At 41.6% G+C, this 20,569-nt stretch overlaps 1 protein-coding gene across 4 annotated transcripts in view; it reads left to right on the top strand.

The window, feature by feature from the left end:
• Positions 1-929: 929 nt before the first annotated feature.
• cdk8 (cyclin dependent kinase 8) overlaps positions 930-20,569 on the top strand; it is a 143,453-nt gene continuing 123,813 nt past the window's right edge. For all 4 annotated transcript variants that reach the window (XM_060826745.1, XM_060826747.1, XM_060826748.1 and 1 more), the window contains exon 1: positions 930-1,271. In XM_060826745.1, coding sequence (XP_060682728.1) covers positions 1,144-1,271 — 128 coding nt within the window. In that variant the 5' untranslated portion in view covers positions 930-1,143. The remainder of the gene's footprint in view (positions 1,272-20,569) is intronic.

Genomic DNA, 20,569 nt, shown 5'->3' on the forward strand with positions numbered 1-20,569 from the left:
ATTCTAGATAAAGGAACCCAGCCAGCCATACAAGTTACGTAGTGCCAGCCTTGGCAGCATCACCGGAAGCATTCTCATAGGGTATAGGAGACGGAACAGGACACTCATTTTAATTAGTGCTATTCTGCCTCCCCATCACTGGAGGTCCTGCCTGATCCTCTCCAGTAAATGCACAAAGTTAGCCTTGTATAACTGACCAAATACTGGGGTGATAAAAATGTCTAAATATAAGAAATCCTCCAGGGACCACCGAGAGGGATAGTGGGATCCGTCTAATAGGTGGGATATACTAGCACGGCCACCCATCGGCATAGCCTCCGATTTTGAAAAATTAATTTTATAGCCTGAAAATGCACTAAATGTATTAATAACTTGGATTAAATGAGGCACGGACATCAAAGGATTACTGAGAAATAGAAGAACATCATCTGCATAAATGGTAATTTTATCTTTACCTGTACTAATCCTCGGGGCCGTTACATTAGGGTCAACCCATATAGCTTTTGCTAGTGGCTCAATTATTAGCGTAAATAGCAATGGTGAGAGAGGACATCCCTAACGGCAGCCCCTATCCACACTGAAGCTATCCGAGCCTAATCCATTGGTAATGTCCTGTGATTTTTAACTTTGCCCAGTCATAATCTTGTCACATTGACATGGATTCCATTGGCATGTCTTGGTTTCATTAGACGCGTGGGTCACTTAGCACTTATTTATAAAACATGACAATTCGAATTATTGGGCACATCGTCCTGTTCCTATCATCCCTGGGACTCAACTCCACCCATTCCTCACACGTTGGGAAACAGGATCTTCCCTCACACTCTACGCGCACGCGCACCCATGCACGAGATCTGCCAGGCAACGGCAAACATGAGTGGTGGCGTGCATTTTCTTCACGACACTTTACGGCAATGCCATAGGTGGGATTGATGTGTGATACCGGCGTTGTGTGGAGGCAGCGAGCGGTTAGAGGTGATCGCAGCGATTGCTGGTGCAACCATCCCACGTCAACAGGCCAACCAGCGGCTTATATGGTGCCTCCGAGTGTCACCCAGCGACGTCGCGAATCCACAAGAGAGCCGGCCGGTTTTAATTAGGCAGTAAAGCTATTAAAACAAGACCGATTGGAAAGCTTCGAAAATGGACTATGATTTCAAGATGAAGCTGACGACAGAGAGGGAACGAGTGGAGGACCTGTTTGAATACGAAGGCTGTAAAGTTGGAAGAGGCACTTATGGTCATGTATACAAAGCCAAACGGAAAGACGGGTAGGTAAAGGTTCCAAGAGCAAGTAGGCCACGCTGGTCACTCTTCTTATAGGTTATTGCTTGGGTTTTACTTGGCGAAGGGGCGAAGCTGGGTGTTCTTTCTGCGAATAACTTTATCGTTCGCAACTTGCTGTAAAGTATGTTGCTTGGCTGGTACAGCTCGGCGAGTCTTTGCGGTTATATACGTGTAAAAGCAATTGAGTGAAACCAGCTTTATTGTATTTTTATATATATATATTTGTATCATTGTCTTTGTTTGGAATGGTGTCAAATAAACCATTCGGTCGTTAAACCTTTGAACTTATGCGCATACTTCATAATTAATATTTTCATTCCAATGAACTTTTAAACTAATTTCGTCTGGATAAAACTGGAAATATTAATGGACCCACTTAAATATTAAATTTTTTTATTGATTGATTACTGTTGGATTGAGATCTTTGGATAGTTTATGACCTTTAAAATACTTTAGTCACAAAGTTATGCATACTGCCATATTTCTAAGGGTTATTGATATTCACATAATATGTAATGAGTACCAAAAAACTTTTCCAAATCTTAAGTAATGCAACATATTTACTACATTCCCCCCCAGCAGGATTTACAGTGACATTTAGACTGATTCCAAATGCTGACTGTAAAATTAATTCTGACCTTGGCATTTACCTGTTAAGTTTGTTTTAAATGAGCCTGTTGTTTTTAAGAGTGGGAATAGAATTGATGTTGTAGAATGTAACTTTACACACATTTTGTTTCTTTGTAGTTTACTTTTTGGACTGATTTGCATTTAAGTATTTAACCAGCCATTTCACTGTTTAACAAACACTTCTCAGGATCAGTGGCTGCTTTTTAGGTTTTGTTCCTCCTGTATATGATGACTTTCTCTATTTGCACAAATAATTGCACCCTCCTAGTTGATTGTCCCTATGATTGTTTTACAATTGTGGAGGAGATTAAGGCAACGTTCTAGTACGATAACATTAATTTGTAGATGTAGTCATTATCGTATCATCAGGGAAGGGAAGCTCAGCTGATTTTAGCCTTTCCATTTGGGATATTACTACACTGTTGCACCTGGTAGTGCAGCGGAGACATGCAAATGCAACACAATGAGGATTAACCTGGGACCTTCTCATCACCACAGTTGAGGATACACCACAGATGCACTTATCCTATTGAAGGAGCTTCAATATCTTTTTTTAAAATATGTTTTTTAAGAAAAATTCTCACTGAACCTGGAATAACCTTAGATCTTTTTGTAGTTACAGCTATTGTTATGATAAAATTGAATCGGTCAAATTGGTAAGTTACATCTGCATTTCCCTCTTGCCTACTTTAATGTAAGTGGGAATCAACATTGTGAATTATTAACTTTTCAATAGTCATAATAGAAAAACAGCATATTTTTCTAAAGCATGAAACTTGTAAATGTAGATGTCTGAGTACACCCAGTCCCTCTGAACAAGTAATCCAGAATGTTAGCACGCAGGAATAGCAAACGCTTAGGAAGGCAGATGGCATGTTTACTTTTATTGCAAGAAGCTTGAGAAGGAAAACAAGCGTTTTATTCCACTTGTATGTGGTTTCAGTTAACCACACCTGAAACACTGACTGAATTTTATGTCTATATTTAAGGAAGATTTATACATGTATTGGAGGCAGAATAATCAAGGTTTATTAGATTGATCCCTAGGATGACAGATTGCCCTATGATGTGAGGCTGAGAAAGTTGGACGTATATTCTTTGGGGTTTAGGACAATGGGAGGTGATTGCTTTGAATTGTGGATTCTGGGTAACTCCAGATGGAGGATGGGAAAAAAATTGTGGCTGTAAGAGCTACTCCTTTTTTTTTGAGGTATTTTAGGTGTTAGAGGTGATTTCCTTTAATTCCAGAAGCAGCAATTACTGTTTTATAAGCTGTTGTATTGTTTTGGAATTTTGAGCAAAAAAGATCAAAACACCGGCACTTTTAAAAAGAGGAAAACAGACAAAAGTGAGTGACTACATGGTCAGTGAAGGAGAGAGAGCAAGAAATCTACTCTGCTAACTGACACAGCAGTGAATCTGCACAGTTACGACCTTTGCTGTTTGAGTTCATGTATCTCTGGACATCAGGAAAAATGAACAAATAGTGAAATTCACAGCTGAACTTGGAGGAAGCGGTGTGGGCAAGCTGATAACACAGGAACAGATAAGTGCATAGTTTTTAACATGTAACCTTGCTGTAAGTCTACATTAGTGAGTAGAGTGGGTTCCTCATTATATGTTTTATTGAGATCTGTCTCTGGATTTAAATTTTAGAGATATAAACCATAACCCTTTCCTGATGAAGGGCTTATGCCCAAAACGTCGAATTTCCTGTTCCTTAGATGCTGCCTGACCTGCTGCGCTTCTCCAGCAACACATTTTCAGCTCTGATCTCCAGCATCTGCAAACCTCACTTTTTCCATAAACTATAAGTACTAAGTCAGCCTGGAACACTGTTACTTAAAGCAAAAAGATGGTGCTATTTTCTGGGTCTGTAGATGTGAAGGAGCAAAGATGGCTTTTAATAGAGTGATATGTACTTCGTATTGGATAATGGAGTTTAGGGAGAGTTTCCATGTTACTGATGCTTATGTCTACAGTAAGTGTGTTTGGTTGTGAATCCTATCAGATTGCATGGATCAGTTGGAGCAGCAGTTGGAGATAATAAGGAATTTTTAAGAGCTAGGGAGTATGATAGATGACAGTTATAGGAAGGGAGAAAAATCATGGATACAGTCAGGTCATAGAGTCATAGAGATGTACAGCATGGAAACAGACCCTTTGGTCCAACCCGTCCATGCCGACCAGATATCCCAACCTAATCTAGTCCCACCTGCCAGCACCCGGCCCATATCCAAACCCTTCCTATTCATGTACCCATCCAAATGCCTCCTAAATGTTGCAATTGTACCAGCTTCCACCACATCGTCTGGCAGCTCATTCCATACATGTACCACCCTCTGCGTGAAAAAGTTGCCCCTGAGGTCTCTTTTATATCTTTGCTCTCTCATCCTAAACCTATGCCCTCTAGGTCTGGACTCCCCCACCCTAGGGAAAAGACTTTGTCTATTTATCCTATCCGTGCCCCTCATAATTTTGTAAGCCTCTAGAAGGTAACCCCTCAACCTCAGACGCTCCAGGGAAAACAGCCCCAGCCTGTTCACCTCTCCCTGTAGCTCAGATCCACCAACCCTGGCAACATCCTTGTACATCTTTTCTGAACCCTTTCAAGTTTTACAGCATCTTTCTGATAGGAAGGAGACCAGAATTGCAAGCAATATTTCAACAGTGGCCTAACCAATGTCCTGTACAGCGGCAACATGACTTCCCAAGTCCTGTACTCAGTACTCTGACCAATAAAGGAAAGCATACCAAACACCATCTTCACTATCTATCTACCTGCGACTCCACTTTCAAGGAGCTATGAACCTGCACTCCAAGTCTCTTTGTTCAGCAACACTCCCGAGGACCTTACCATGAAGTGTCTAAGTCCTGCTAAGATTTGCTTTCCCAAAATGCAGCACCTCGCATTTATCTGAATTAAACTCCACCTGCCACATCTCAGCACATTGGCCCATCTGGTCCAGATTCTGAGGTAACCCTCTTCGCTATCCACTACACCTCCAATTTTGGTGTCATCTGCAAACTTACTAACTGTACCTCTTATGCTCGCATCCAAATCGTTTATGTAAATGACAAAAGGTAGAGGACTCAGCACCAATCCTTGTGGCACTCCACTGGTCACAGGCCTCCAGTCTGAAAAACAACCCTCCACCACCACCCTCTGTCTTCTACCCTTGAGCCAGTTCTGTATCCAAATGGCTAGTTCTCCCTATATTCCTTCCATGAGATCTAACCTTGCTAATCAGTCTCCCATGGGGAACGCCTTACTGAAGTCCATTTAGATCACATCTACTGCTCTACCCTCATCAATCTTCTTTGTTACTTCTTCAAAAAACTCAATCAAGTGTGTGAGACATGATTTCCCATGCACAAAGTCATGTTGACTATCCCGAATCAGTTGTTTCCTTTCCAAATCCTGTCCCTCAGGATTCCCTCCAACAACTTGCCCACCACCGAGATCAGGCTCACCCGGTCTATAGTTCCTTGGCTTGTCTTTACTGCCCTTCTTAAACAGTGGCACCACGTTTGCCAACCTTTAGTCTTCCGGCACCTCACCTGTGACTATCGATGATACAAGTATCTCAGCAAGAGGCCCAGCGATCACTTCTCTAGCTTCTCACAGAGTTCTCAATGAAAGAACAGAAAATAATATGCATTCTATTTTAACTTGAACACCATGAATGTCTTTAAAAAGAATGTGCATCTATATACAATCTGAATTTAGAGCATTGTTACATGCTGAAATAATTTAATCTTGGCAAACAATAGTTGGGTAACAAATAATTTTAGTATGTCCATCCAATTTCTTTACAATCCTACTTGCTTAATTTTCCTAAGCATTTGAAACAATTAACTTTGATATCCTGCAAATTAAATTTTCAGCATACTGATCTTCAAATGAGCTGTCTTAGTGTAAACTATAATTTTCCTAGTCTTCAGACCATGTCCAAATGTTTAATTGTTGTCTGTAAGTGTTCTTGCTTGCAGGTAAGGTCATAAGGTAAGAACATATGTTATCTGTGATGTTTACAGATATGCATTCTGTTGCTTTAAAGTCTTTTTGTTTCCTGGTGAAATAATTTTGCATGATTAGAAAGTTCTGGAATGGTGCTTGAACCCATAACTTGGGTATGTAATCTAGACTGTCACTCGGTGTATGGCTGAGGGATTCAATTCCAAATGATGAATTAAACTGATAGCCAAATGTCTGCTTCAGTGGCCACTTAAAGGTTTCATAACTGTTGTTTAAGGAAAAGGAAATTCTTAAGGTGCCTTGGAAAATCAGCAGCACAGTTGAATTGTTCATTTGTTTCCTCTATTTTGTGAGACCTGGCTCTCTGCGAATTAGATGGTGCTGACACAAATTCAAGGACTAGACTTGAAAATAATTAATTAACTGATGAAATCTTTGGAATATGGATGTAAATTGACGCAATGTAATTGTAATCCTTTCTTTCTTGCAATCCTAGATTTTGTACCCAGTCAATATAGTTTCACTGATCATTGGAACCGAAATCATTATTTACCCTTTTCTGTTCAGTGAACAAAGAGTCTCTTTCTCATTGACATCCCAATGAATGTGCATTGCATGTTTTCCTTTTTGCTTTTACATTCTTCCTATAAATGGATGCCCATCTGTTATCAGTACTCCCCAGTACATTGGAGTGATTGTACTGCGTTGACTCCTTGTTTCTTTATTCTCATCATATGTGATTCTTTTCATACCTGGAAAAGAAGTCGACTGCAGTTATAGAGACGTACAGCATGGAACAGACCCTTCGATCAAACCATTCATGCCGAATGTAATCCCAAACTAAGCTAGTTCCACCTGCCTGCTCCTGGACCATATCCCTCCAAACTTTTCCTATTCATGTATTTATACAAATATCTTTTAAATGTTGTAATTGTGCCCACATCCACCACTTCCTCAGGAAGTTCATTCCTCGTGCAAACCATCCTCTGTGCAAAAAGAAAACAAAATTGCCCCTCATGTCGTCTTTTAAATCTCTGTTCTCGCCTTAAAAATGTGCCCCCAGTCTTTAAATCCCCCATCCTCGGGAAGAGTCAATTCTCATTAATTGTCCAAAGCTAGGTGCTTTTTGCCTTTTTCAGGTTTTGGGAAGTCATGTGAACAGCTAAGTCTGATTAAGTCCCACAAATGCAATTAATGCCTTTCGCAAAAGTCATGTTGGGAACAGATTTGAAGTTCCTTTCTGAAGTGACAATTAATGATTCTGTCACAGAAACACGTGCTTCAAGTCCTGCAGAGAGATTCTGGTTTGTGATGGGATGTCCAAGTCTTCAAGGCATACAAGATTTGGGGCATTGCAGGCATTTGAGATTTTGATGGAAACTGGAATTGTAATTATCCAATGTTTCTTTGTGGATCTGGCATTGTGTGATGCATTGTATTTATAGAACATAGAACATAGAAAAGTACAGCACAGAACAGGCCCTTTGGCCCACAATGTTGTGCCAAGGTTTAATCCTAATGTAAAATATAGTAACTTACCCAATGCACCCCTCAACTCATTGCTATCCATGTGCAGGTTCAGCAGTTGCTTCAATGTCCCCAATGACTCTACTTCTATCACCACAGCTGGCAACGCATTCCATATATTCACTACTTTCTGTGTAAAGAACGTCTTCCTCCTAATATCATCAAACTATGACTCCTCGTACCAGTCAATCCTGCCCTAGGGAAAAGTCTCTGGCTAATGACTCTATCTATTCCACTCATTATTTTGTGTATCTCGATCAGGTCTCCTCTCTTCCTCCTTCTCTCCAGAGAGAAAAGGCCGAGCTTATTCAACCTTTTTTTTAGAAGGCAAGCCCTCCAGTTTATGCAGCATCCTGGTAAACCTTCTTTGCACCCTCTCCAAAGCCTCTGTATCTTTCCTATAGTAGAGCGACCAGAACTGGACACAATATTCCAAGTGTGGTCTCACCAGGGACTTGTAGAGCTGCAGCAAAACCTCATGGCTCTTAAACTCGGTCCCCCGTTAATGAAAGCCAAAACACTGTATGCTTTCTTAACATCCCTATCCACTTGGGTGGCAACTTTGAGGGATCAATGTACTTGCACACCCAGATCCCTCTGTTCCTCCACACTACCAAGAATTCTGTCTTTAATCCTATATTCAGCATTCGAGTTCGACCGTCCAAAATGCATTTATCCACGTTGATCTCCATCTGCCATTTCTCAGCCCAGCTCTTCATCCTGTCTGTCATGCTGCAGCCTGCAGTAGCCCTCTATACTATCGACGGCACCTTCAACCTTTGTGTCATTGCAAATTTACTAACCTACCCCTCAACCTCCTCATGCAAATCATTTATAAAAACTACAAAGAGCAGAGGCCCAAAAACAGAGCCCTGCAGGACCCCCCTCAATACTGACCTCCAGGCAGAATACTTTCCATCTTCACCCACACTCTGCCTTCTGTCAGCCAGCCAATTCTGAATTCAGATAGCCAAATCTCCCTGTATCCCATACTTCCTAACTGTATGAATGAGTCTACCATGGGGAACCTTATCAAATGCCTCGCTGAAGTCCATATACACCACATCCACTGCTCGACCTTCGACCTGTCTTGACCCCTCCTCAAAGAACTCAATAAGATTTGTGAGGTATGACCTGCCCCTCACACAGCCATGCTGACTCCCTTTTAATCACACTATGCTTTGCCAAATAGTCATAAATCCTATCCCTCAGAATTCTTTCCAAAACTTTGCTGACCATAGATGTAAGACTGACTGACTGGTCTGTAATTGCCAGAAATTTCCCTATTACCCTTCTTGAATAGAGGAACGACATTTGCCTCCTGCCTGTCCTCCGGTATGACTCCCGTGGAGAGTGAGGAGGCAAAAATCCTTGCCGGTGGCTTAACAACCTCCTTTCTTGCTTCCTGGAGTAGCCTATGTCATGTTTCAGAATGATTCCTGCATTACAAGGTCCCTGACAGATTGATAAGTAGCTCCATATATTTCACAATCTTGCCTGCAATAGTTGCTGAGTGAATTTTCACTTTGTTCTAGTGACTGAAACCCCAAGGAATCAATTTCTTTGTGAAGGTTTCAAGGGTCAGAGTTGCGAACTGTTTTCTACAAACAATATTGACTATAAAAGCCAGATCTGTAAAGCATTTTCCATCAATAGAAGCTTCATTAAATGATGAGTGCTGCTTTTGAAAATCCAATCCATGTTTGTACTGAAGGCATTTGGATCTGAGATGTAACAGTCTAACATGAATTATAGAATCAAAGTAATTCAGGTTGGGAACAGACAGTTTGGTCCAACTAGTCTGTGCTGACCAGTCATCCCAATCTGACTTAGTCCCACTTGCCAGCATTGGGCCCATATCCCTCAACCCATCCTATTCATATACCTATCCAGATGTCTTACCACCTCCGCTTCCTCTGGCAGGTCCTTCCATACTGCCCCACCTTCTGCATGAAAAGTTGCCCCTTAGGTCATTTTTAAATCTCACTTTAAACCTGTGCCCTGTAGTTTTGGATTCCCCACCCAAGGAAAAAGACCTTAGCTAGTCACCCTGTGCATGCAACTCTTGATTTTATAAACTGCTACAAGGTCACCCTTTCGCCTCTAGTGCTGTGGGGAAGAAAACTCCAGCCTATTCAGCCTCTCCCTATAGCTCAAACCCTCCAGTCCCAGCAACATCCTTGTAACCCTTTTCTGAACCCTTTTGATGTTTAATTATTGGGGAAAGTTTGAATATTGTCCAGTCCAGTCTTGTGGAGACATTGGCTTTTGAGTATAAGGTTTTGTAAACTGGTCAGGGATACAAAGAATAGGAAATATCAGCCACAGGTTATGTCTGTACACGTCATCAAATGTTGACTTGAGATCTGTGCAAACCATATGAAAGTTTAGAACTGCAGGTTTTTTGGTTCATGCTCAGACAGAAGAGCTCCAGTATTGATTGACAGCAGGCGATACTCATTGGAATTTATATTGCAGAGACCCAGATTAGGTCCACTGTGGCACAGTGGGAGTATCTCCACCCTTGGACTGAGAGACCTGGGTTCAAGTTCCATCTTTTCAATAAGTGTCTAATAACATGTCTGAACAGTTTGATTGGAAAGAAAATAGGCTAAATTTAAAAAGAACAGAGACCTGCATTAGGGCTCTTATGACACACAGTGGCAGTGTCTTTACCTCTGGACCAGGAGGCCAAAGTTCAGGACCTAGTTGCTTCAGAGGTAGTGTAATAACACATCTGAACAAGTTGGTTAGAAATTCTTTTTTTTAAAAAAAAGAGGACAAGGTTGCATTTGTGCCTGGCTGCCGTTGGCAAGGAAGTGGAGTCCACCAATATGTTTGCTGCTTTTAGAGAAAGGTGGGTACCCGAGGGAATAGAGTGCTTTTATCTCCCCCTTCAATTCCATTTGTATTTAGCCGTCCATTTCTCTACTTCTGCCTCACCTTTTTGTGTTATTGTATTGCCCTTATTGGAATTCGCACGTAAGTTGAGCCATTAAATGCTGGTGTTTAAAAGACAAAAGTTATCAGGTGGTTTGGTGGTAGAGAACACGGTTTGGTCATGTGTGATGGCATTCCTGACAAGAGATTTAAAAAGAAATGGAGGGCCAGGTTGTGTTTATCCCTGAGTGACTTTGGAAAGAGAGCTCATGGTGTCCACCAATACACTCAATGCTTTTAGAGAAAGGTGGGCACTGGATGAGTGTTCAACTACATTTTGATTTAATCTCCTCCCTTCCTCCCCTTGTCTCCCTCACATTTTATCTGATTATGTTGCCTTTAATGGGCTTTATATCTAAATTAATCAGTTGGAACATGGGTGATTTATTAGGGGTGATTTATTGGTGGTGATTAATAGATGAAAGATACCATGGGTGATTTAGTGGTCATTGAGTTGTCTGTGATAACACTTCCAGATATGAAAAGGAGAACTGTGGTTGGGAGGGGGTCTTGTGATTCAGTGTTACCTCTGGACCAGAAGGTTGAGATTTGGTTCCCAATTGCTCCAGAGGTGCATCATAACGGCAATAAAGTTGAATTGTGTTTACTAAAGGAAAGAGGCCTGGGTTGGTAAGGGCTCTTGTGGTAGTCCCTGATTCTGAGCGAGGAGGCCTAGGATCAAGTCCTAAGAGTTGTGTAATAATATCTCTGAACAGGTTAATGAGAAAATATCTGGCCTATCAGACAATTCTGGACTGCTGCGTAGTGAAATGTCTTTTGCTCAGAAATTGGCAAACAGCACAGTGGTGGGTATCCAGCTTGTGTCCAGTGCCATTCATTGCCTGAAAACAGCAGTGCTTGGACACAACATCATGCACCAGTTAGATGACTCAAGGGTGTCAGTGGAATTCCTTCTGCAAGTACCCCTACTCGGATGGAATTCCACATTAGTTCTGAGTTCCACATCACCATATCGCCACCTCATGGGCATGCTTTGTGTCCTTCCACCTGTCATGGAGGTGTCTTTTGTACAGGCTACTGTTGCATTTCATCCACTTTACTTTGATCTACTGTCTAGACATGCCCTGGCATACTTTGTTAGCACCAGTGGGCAGGGATCACCAGTGGAGGGCTTTCTACATGGAATCCTTACCCTAGATCCTGATTGAAGGCGGGAAAGGTGTCATACGCAACAGACCTGTGCAACCGTAGATCGTGATGGTTTGTGGACTCACAGCCTAACTGTTTGATTTTGCAGTGCTGTAGAGTCCATGAACCATGTATGTACTAGTTGAGAGTGGCTGGACCCCGTTTTAAAAATTGTTGTAGATGTCTTTTAGTGTGCTTTTGGTTGCACTTTAACCCCCTGCTTCTAATCTTTGGGCACCTGGTGCAGTGGGATGCGGGCAAGTCGCAGGACCTTCTCATTAGTCTGCTCCTGGGACTGATGAAGTTGGCTATTGAGAGGTTCAGGCAGAGGGCAAAAGAGGAAATCATAGTTAATGATTGTGCTTCTGTTCCACCGCTGCGTTTGTGCCCAGGTGCCCTTGGAGAGGCAGCATGCTGCATTCACCAGTACTCTCGATACTTTTAGAGAAAGGTGGACACCACAGGAGACGGAATGCTTTCTCTCCCCTTCTAGTTTCATTTTAGTTTCCTCTCTTCCTTACCATATCCTCACTTTAGTCTGCATTGCCCTTGCTATAATGTGATTAATTGATTTAGTTGAGATGGATAATAGGTGGCAAGTCCCACGGGTGATTTGGTGTTGGAGAGGAAAAGTCTGTCAGATGTTTGTGATAACACTTAAGGATATAACAAAAATGGCAAAGACTCTTGTGGTGCAGTGATAGTTTCCTTATCTCTGAGGCAAGAGAGCTATGTCTCAAGTGCCATCTGCTCCAGAGGCATGTATTAACTGAACAGTTTCTTTAGAAACAAAATGGCACACTGGTATTGTCTGTATCTTTTTGAGTCATGAAGCCTACATTCAAGTCCTTCCTGCTTCAAAGGTATGTCACAAGCATTTCTGAGCAGGTTAATTTAAAACAAAAACCGAGATTTCATGCTTTTTCATGATGCAGTGGCATTGTTCCCTAACTCTGAGCCAGGAGGTCTGGGTTCAAGTCCCACCTGCCTTGGAGGTGTGTTACAAGTTGGTTTTAAAAAAACTACAAGGCTGCTTCTGGGCCTGGATAAAGTAGCCATTTACAGGCCCAAACGCTGAGGTATTGAAAAAATTGTTATCCCCAATTACCTGCCTTTCTCCCACAGCTAGGCTAATACCTGAGTATCCTTGGAAAGGAACTGTGCAGTATTTACTGACAATATCAAAGCCTTTTGAGATAATTGGGCACCACTGGAATTCAAATGCATTATTTCCACCTTCAACTCCATTTTAATTTAATTCCTTGTACTTAGGTGACCAAAACCCAGCAAATAAATGAAGATGCAATCTATATTGGCTTTGACGGTGGTCTGTTTGAGCTTGAATTCGACTTTTTTCAAAGCTGTATTGGCTTGGTTCACATGTGCTTTGAACAGGCTGCTTTGATCTCTGCTGTTTATCCGGTGTGACATCTGCAAACCTGGCTACTTTACATTGAATTTCTACTTCAATGATAATGATGACCTATTTGAACTTTCTTCCCTATCCTGACATTTCTTTAACACATACTTTTTTTTCTTATCCCTTGTGATTTTTCCAAACGCTTTCCACATATCCTTGTTATTTTGAACTTAACTCATGATCTCTGATTTGAAAACTTGCCATTCTTTTTGGGTATATGGATACAGCATCCATGAGACATTCTACCGTTATCTTGACATGCTATGTCCTCCAAAAGTCCAGCTTTTTTGACAAACAAAGATCCCTTTTAAAAAAAAATCCATGTTGATTGCTATTAACAAGGTTGTTGTTGTACAGAAATCAAGTTTGTTGCTAATGAATTTGAAGTAAGCACCACTGTACCTTTTTTCATGTCTTCAGTAGTTTTCTTCTGATGAGCAATGCTTCACAGATCTTTTCTCTGATCTTTCTCAGCACTTTGGCATATCCTTGAGAACCACCTGCTTTGTGAGATGATGGTTTGCACATTTGTGACCATCTGTATTCAACATTGGCATGGCATTCTTTGCTGTATCTGCTGTAGATCAAGACATTAGGCTGAGAGAAAGTGTAGGATTTGCTGGCCTTCCCCCTCTCGATGCTCCCTCAGCAAATTGAGATTTCCATTTGCCTCTACCTCTCTAGACAGTTCGCATCCTGAGACTGTGGCTGCTGGTGACTGTCTCTTAGTTGCCTGTGTGCATCAAGTCCAAATATTGTTTGCAGGTATCCTTCTGTCAGAGATATGAATGTTCAGTAATATGGCCAGTTCATACAACCAGCATCTAATTGGCATACATTATTGAGCCAATAATATCTTTATTGACTCAGTCATCAGTGTATTGCTAAGGTCTGAACCATCTAAGCTAGTGAACATGCTTATTAGTTTTTTGTAAGCTTCTGGGTGTACCTGATCACAATGACCTAATATAGACAGTCAATAACTTGAGAAATTTTCCCATAGTTTAAGAAGCAGCAGTTTAAATGTGATCCATTAGTTAGACAAAGTATACAAAGCACATATAAATGATTTAGACTTGAATGTAGAAAGGTTGATCAGTAAGCTTGCGAATGATATTAAACTTTTCGGGTAGTAAGTGGTGAGGATGACAGCCTTAAATTACAGAATGATATAGACTGACTGGGTGTCTCCATAAATCAGAGGGACTGGAGGATAAAGTAATTACGAAGGAAAATGGGATGTATGCCTGTATTATCCAAGGCATAGAGTTTAACAACAGAGAGGTGATGTTGGAACTGTATAAAATATTGGTTTGGCCCCAGCTATAGTCTTGTGTGCAGTCCTAGAATCCATATTATAGGAGGGATGTAATTGCACTGTAATGAGTACCGAAGAGATTTAATTGGATGTTGGCTGGCCTGGCAAATTTATGTAGACCGCTTGCTTAGAATGGGGTTGTTTTTTTTTCTTGGAGCAGAAGAGACTGAGGAGATGCAAAATTCACGTGTAAAAAATTATGAGGGCCATAGTTAGAATAGAAGAAGCCTTTCTCTTCGGAAGAGGGATCAGTGCCCAGGGAGGATAAATTTAAGGTAAGGGGCAGGAGATTTAGACAGGATAGAAACATAGAGTCATAAAACATGGAAAAAGACCCTTTGGTCCAACACGTCCATGTTAATCGATTTTCCCCAAACTAAACTAGTATTACTAGCCTGTGAGGAAATTGTTTTTTTACTCAGACGATGGTGGGAATCTGGAACTCATGTGTAAGTCTGGTAGAGGCAGAACCCTCATAACTTTATTTGTAATCCAAGGCTTACAAGGCTATGGGTTAAATGCTGAAAAATGGAATTCTAATTGTTAGATGCTTGTTTTTGACTTGCACCAAAAGACCTTTTTTTCTTCTGTGCTGTAGATCTCCATGACTTTATAATTGGGTTTAAGTTATTAAAAAAAAGCTGGAACTTTTTTCACTGGAGCATGGGGGTTGAGGGGTGACCTTAGAGATTTATAAAATCATGAGGGTCATACTTAAGGTGAATAGCAAAGATCTTTTCCCAAGGGTGGGTGGAGTTCAAAATTAGGGGGGCAAAGTTTTAAAATGGACCTGAGGTTCAACTTTTTTTTAAAGAGTGGTTCATGTGTGGAATGAACTATCAGAGAAAGTGATGGATGCAGGTACAGTTACTACATTAAAAAGATAAGTATGTGAATAGGTAAGGTCTGGAGGAATATGGGCCAAAGGCAGGCAAGTGGGACTAGTTTAGTTAGGAACATGGTCAGTGTGGACTAACTGGATTGGATATGAATCTGACTCTATAACTGCTACAACTGAAAATTATTTATAAATACCCAAAGCCAAGTAAGCTGTTGGTATGGGATATGTTATTCTTGTTAAAGTTGTGAAGGCAGCACCCTGCTCTCGAACCCAACTATTCGTGAACTCTTACCAGAGTCTTCCTTCTGTTCCCTCTTCCAAGGGGTGAAGACAGCCACCTACAAGGTGAGTCCTTGGCTCCAATCACTTTTGGATAAACCTTACTTTTAGAGACTGGTAGCTTGTGCTGTCGGTTAGTTTACTGAATCTTTCTGATGTCAGGATGATGGTTGACTCCTTACCTCCCTCCACTTGAAGGTTTGTTGTCATTCCTTTTCAAACCAAAACATTCTATTTTTCCAAAACTGTACTGACAGTAGGATAGTGTGGTGCCTGATAAATCTTTGTCATAAATTTGAAAGAACATTATGGCCTTGGTGATTCTGTTTATTATAAATCTGCTTTTTTTTTGTTGCACAGAAAATATTTAATATGGAAAACTGAGAGTTCAGTTTTTAAGGGGGCCCCAATTTCCAACCCCTTGTAGGATCCCACTTTTTGGTTTCTGTGAAATCTCTTGTGACATCTTGCACGATAAAGATGTTATATAGTGTGAGTTAGAGCACAGACGGAAGTCATTTTGCTTAGTCATTTTGTCTGTGCTAGTTTTCTGTAAGATTAGCTCAACTAGAAACTTGGTCTTTCTGCCATCTTGCTGCAAACTATTTTTGGAGTTTTCATGCCCATTTTCCTGCAGGGGACCAGGCGATCTAATAAGTAAGTGACAATTATCCATTTAGTTTCTGAAAGCCGCAATTGAATCTGTCTCGACCACCCTCTGACGAATTACGAGCACATATATATTTGAAGCAAGACTTCGCAAATTGCTTCTCAAGCCTGCTCTGCCATTTGATTGATGTCATGGATAATCTGACTACCCTGCTCTAAATTCAACCTGTGCAGGATACTTTCTTGCTCTCTTATTTACCAAAAATCTATTTAGCACTGCTTTAAAAATACCCTGCTTCCACTGTCTTTGGAGGAAGAGAGTTGCAAAGACTTTTGAACTTGGAGAAAAAAAATTTCATCTCGTGTCTTAAATCTAAACCTCATCTTTTTCAAGAGCGATCCCTAATTCTAGAATTTCCCATAAGAGGAAACATCCTTACCATGTATAAAATCCTAAGTCTTGATGGGGTGTAAGTTTCAATCAAGTTGCCTTTTATTCTCTGAACTGTAGCGCACACAAGCCGAGCCTATCACCCTTTTGCTCATGTTGTCCGTTCCAATATCAGTTGTAAACTGTGTATGAACTGCTTCCAATACATGGAGATCCTTCATTTAAGAAGGAGACCAAAACTTTTGTAGTACTCCAGCAGTCCCCTCACAATGGAGCATAACCTTGTTGTATTTAGTTCCCTTTTGCAATAAGTTACTTAAATCTGCATACTAGCCTTGTGTGAATTAATGCAGAAGAACTCTCGGATCCCTCTGCATCTAAGCTCTAATTCCTCACCATTTATATAACTTGATTTTTTTTTTCTTAATTCTTCTCATCAAAATAGGCAACTTCACATTTTCCCACAATACAATCCAATTTGCCAGATCCTACTCCACTTCCTCAGCCTCCTTTATAGCCTGGATGTAAGTTTGCTCGCTAAGCTTGAAGGTTCATTTCCAGGCGTTTCATCACCCTACATCTTCAGTGGGCCTCAGGCGAAGCACTGCTAAAAATTCCTGTTTGAGTTTCTTTGGGTTGGTGATGTTATTTCCTGTGGTGAAGTCACTTCTGGTTCCTTTTCTCAGGGGGTGGTAGATGGGGTCTATCTCGATGTGTTTGTTGATAGAGTTCCGGTTGGAATGCCATGCTTCGAGGAATTCACTAAAGAGGAGGAAAACAACAACAAACTCCATTCCTAGATGGCACAGTAGAGCGAACAGCCAATGGGGAACTTCAAACCAGCGTTTTCAAGAAAACAACACATACGGGCCAAATATTGAACTACAGAAGCAATCACCCCAACATCCACAAATGAAGGTGCATCAGAACATTATTTCAACGAGCCAACACACACTGCAGCACAGAGGAACTATGCAGAGCAGAGGAAAATCACCAATACAGTGTATTCAAAAAGAATGGGTACCCAATGAACACAATCCACTGATTTACTCAGCAACAAACCCAAACAAGCAGACAAAACATGTCCAGAAACCCTAGCCACTCTCCCCTACATCAACGACATCTCGGAAATGACTGCCAGACTACTCAGACCTCTTGGCATCATGGTAGCCCACAAACCCACCAGCACACTAAAACCGCAGCTAATGAGCTTGAAAGACCCGATACAGACAACAAGCAAAACTAATGTCCGTGAAGGACTGTAACAAACATTACCATTGGACAAACAGGCAGAAAACTAGCCACCAGGATATATGAACACTGACTAGCCACAAAAAGACATGACTCTCTCTCACTAGTATCCTCACATATGGATGAGGAAGGACACCACTTTGACTGGGACAACACATCATCCTAGGACAAGCCAAACAGAGACGTGCACGAGAATTCCTAAAAGCATGGCATTCCAACCAGAACTCTTATCAACAAACACATCGAGTTAGACCCCATCTACCACCCCCTGAGAAAGGGATGAAGTAACTTCACCACAGGAAATAACATCACCACTGGAAATGACAGCCAAAGAAACCCAAGCATATAAATAGAAAGAAATTTTCAGCAGTGTTTCACCTGAAGCCCACTGAAGATGTCACCTAGTAGGGTGACGAAATGTCTGGAAATGAACGTTCAAGCTCAGCAAGCAAGCCTACATCCAAAACCTCAACCTGAGCTACATATCTTATCAAAGCTCACTCCTTTATAGTCTCTTTATGTCATAGAATCCCTCTTCACAACTTAATAATTTACCTTTATGCCATCAGCAAATTTAGCTGTAGTACCTTTGGTTCCTTCACTCAAGTCATTGATATAAAGTGTAAACATGAATGTCCCAACATTGAATCCATGTGGCGCATCACTCATTAATTCCCCCTCCCACTTTGCCAAGGACATGCAGGTCCTGGGCTGCCTCCATCGTCACACCCTCTCCACCTGATGCTGAGAGGAGGAACATCTGATCTTCTGCCTTAGGACCCTCCAGCCACGCGGCTTCAATGCGGATTTCACATGTTCCTCATTTCCCCTCCCCCTCTCCTTATCCCAGTTCCAACCTTCCAACTTTGCACCGCCTCATGAACTGTCCTACCTGCCCATGTTCCTTCCCACTTATCCGGTCCATCCTCCTCTCTGACCTGTCGCCATTACCAACATCTCTGCCTACCTATTGCACACATAGCTTAGCCCCCCAGACCCACCTGCTTAGCACACAAGCGTCATTCCTGATGAAGGGCTCTTGCCTGAAACATTGATTCTCCTGCTCTCGGATGCTGTCCGACCTGATGTGCTTTTCCAGCACCCCACTCTCAATTCTGATCTCCAGCTAGCTTCAGTCCTTGCTTACAAACCTTGCCAACTAGAAAATGACCCAGTTGTTTTCTGTAGCTAGCCAATCTTCTGTCCATTTAAAGAGAATGACGAACAGTACAGCACCAGAATAGACCCAATGACCAACCACAGTGTATTCCTCTCTTCCCTGCTTTATTCGTGTATCTGTCAAGATGCCCATTAAACATTGCCTCCACCACATCTAGCAGTACAGTCCATACACACACTATCCTCTGTGTAACAAAAAAAGCCTCTCTCCTCTACTTTTTAAAAACTTTGCCACTTTTATCTTTAAACCTGCAAACCTCGAGTAATTGCCATTTCTACCCTGAGAAAAAGACTGGACTGTCCATTCTGTCCATGCCTCTCAAATTTTGTTAGGATGAGAGTTGGCCTATAGAGACTTTGTTCAAGTGAAATCCAACCAAGATTGTCTAATCTCTCTTGAGAGCTCATACCTTCCAAACCAGGCAACATCCTGCTCAACCTTTTCTGTTCCCTCTCCAAAGCCTCCATATCTTGGTAGTGTGGCAATCAGAACCATACACATTTTTTCCAAATGTGGCCTTACTAAACCTCCATGTAGATGCAACATGACTCATCAATTTTTATACAGTACACCCTGACCAATGAAGGCAAGCATGTTATGTCTTCTTGAACACGTTGTTTACTTGTGCTGATGGGGAAGGAGTTTCAAGAGTAGATTGGTTGGAGAGACAGTTAGAGGCAATGAGGCATTTACAAGAGCAAGGGGATGTGATGGATGGTGGTTATCAGAAGGGAGAGAAGTTGCAGGTACAGTCGGGTAGATGGGTCAAGTCCAGGAAAGGTAAGAAAGGTAGGCAGGTAGTGCAGGAGTCTTCTGTGGCTATCTCCATTTTGGAAAATGTTGGGGATGATGGATTCAGAGGGGAATGCAGCAAAAACATTAGACTGGCTTTAATGCAACGAGGTGTGTGTTGGGTTCCAAGAGATCAATTGTGTTAGAGAACTCTCTAATCTGAGGCACAGACAGACGTTTCTGTGGCCAGCAGTGAAAAATCAGAATGGTGTGTTACTTCCCTGATGCCAGGTCAAGAATATCTCGGATGTTGCACAATGTTCTCAAGGGGGAGAGGGGCCATCAGGAGGTCATTGTGCACATTGGAACCAATGACATAGGAAGGGAAAAGGATGAGATTCTGAAGGGAGAAGAGATCAACCTGAGACTCGTACAGTTGAGAAAAGAAGCGAGTCAAACAGGCAGGAGCCAAAACCGAGAACAAGGTAGGACTGATAAATTAAACTGCATTTATTTCCATGCAAAAGGTCTAACAGGAAAGGCAGATGAGCTCAGGGCATGGTGAGGAACATGGGACTGGCATATCATAGCAATAACAGAAACGTGGCTCTGGGATGGACAGAACTGACACTTAATGTTCCAGGATACAAATGCTACAACAGGAAGAAAAGAAAGTGAGGCAAGAGAGGAGAGGGAGCGGCGTTTTTGATCAGACACAGCATCATAGCTGTACTGAGGGAGGATATTTCCAGAAATACATCCAGGGAAGTTATTTGGGATGAACTAACAAATATGAAAGGGATGATCACCTTATTGGGATTGTATTATAGACCCCCTAATAGTCAGACGGAAATTGAGAAACAGATTTGTAAGGTTACCTTGGTTATTGCTAAGAATAATAGGGTGGTTATAGTAGGGGATTTTAACTTTCCAAACATAGACTGGGACTGCCATAGTGTTAAGGGTTTAGATGGAAGTGGGTACAGGAAAATTTTCTGATTTACTAGAGAAGGTGCAAGACTTGATCTACTCTTGG

This window comes from Hemiscyllium ocellatum, chromosome 6 (assembly GCF_020745735.1).
Source record: "Hemiscyllium ocellatum isolate sHemOce1 chromosome 6, sHemOce1.pat.X.cur, whole genome shotgun sequence".
NCBI lineage: Eukaryota > Metazoa > Chordata > Chondrichthyes > Orectolobiformes > Hemiscylliidae > Hemiscyllium > Hemiscyllium ocellatum.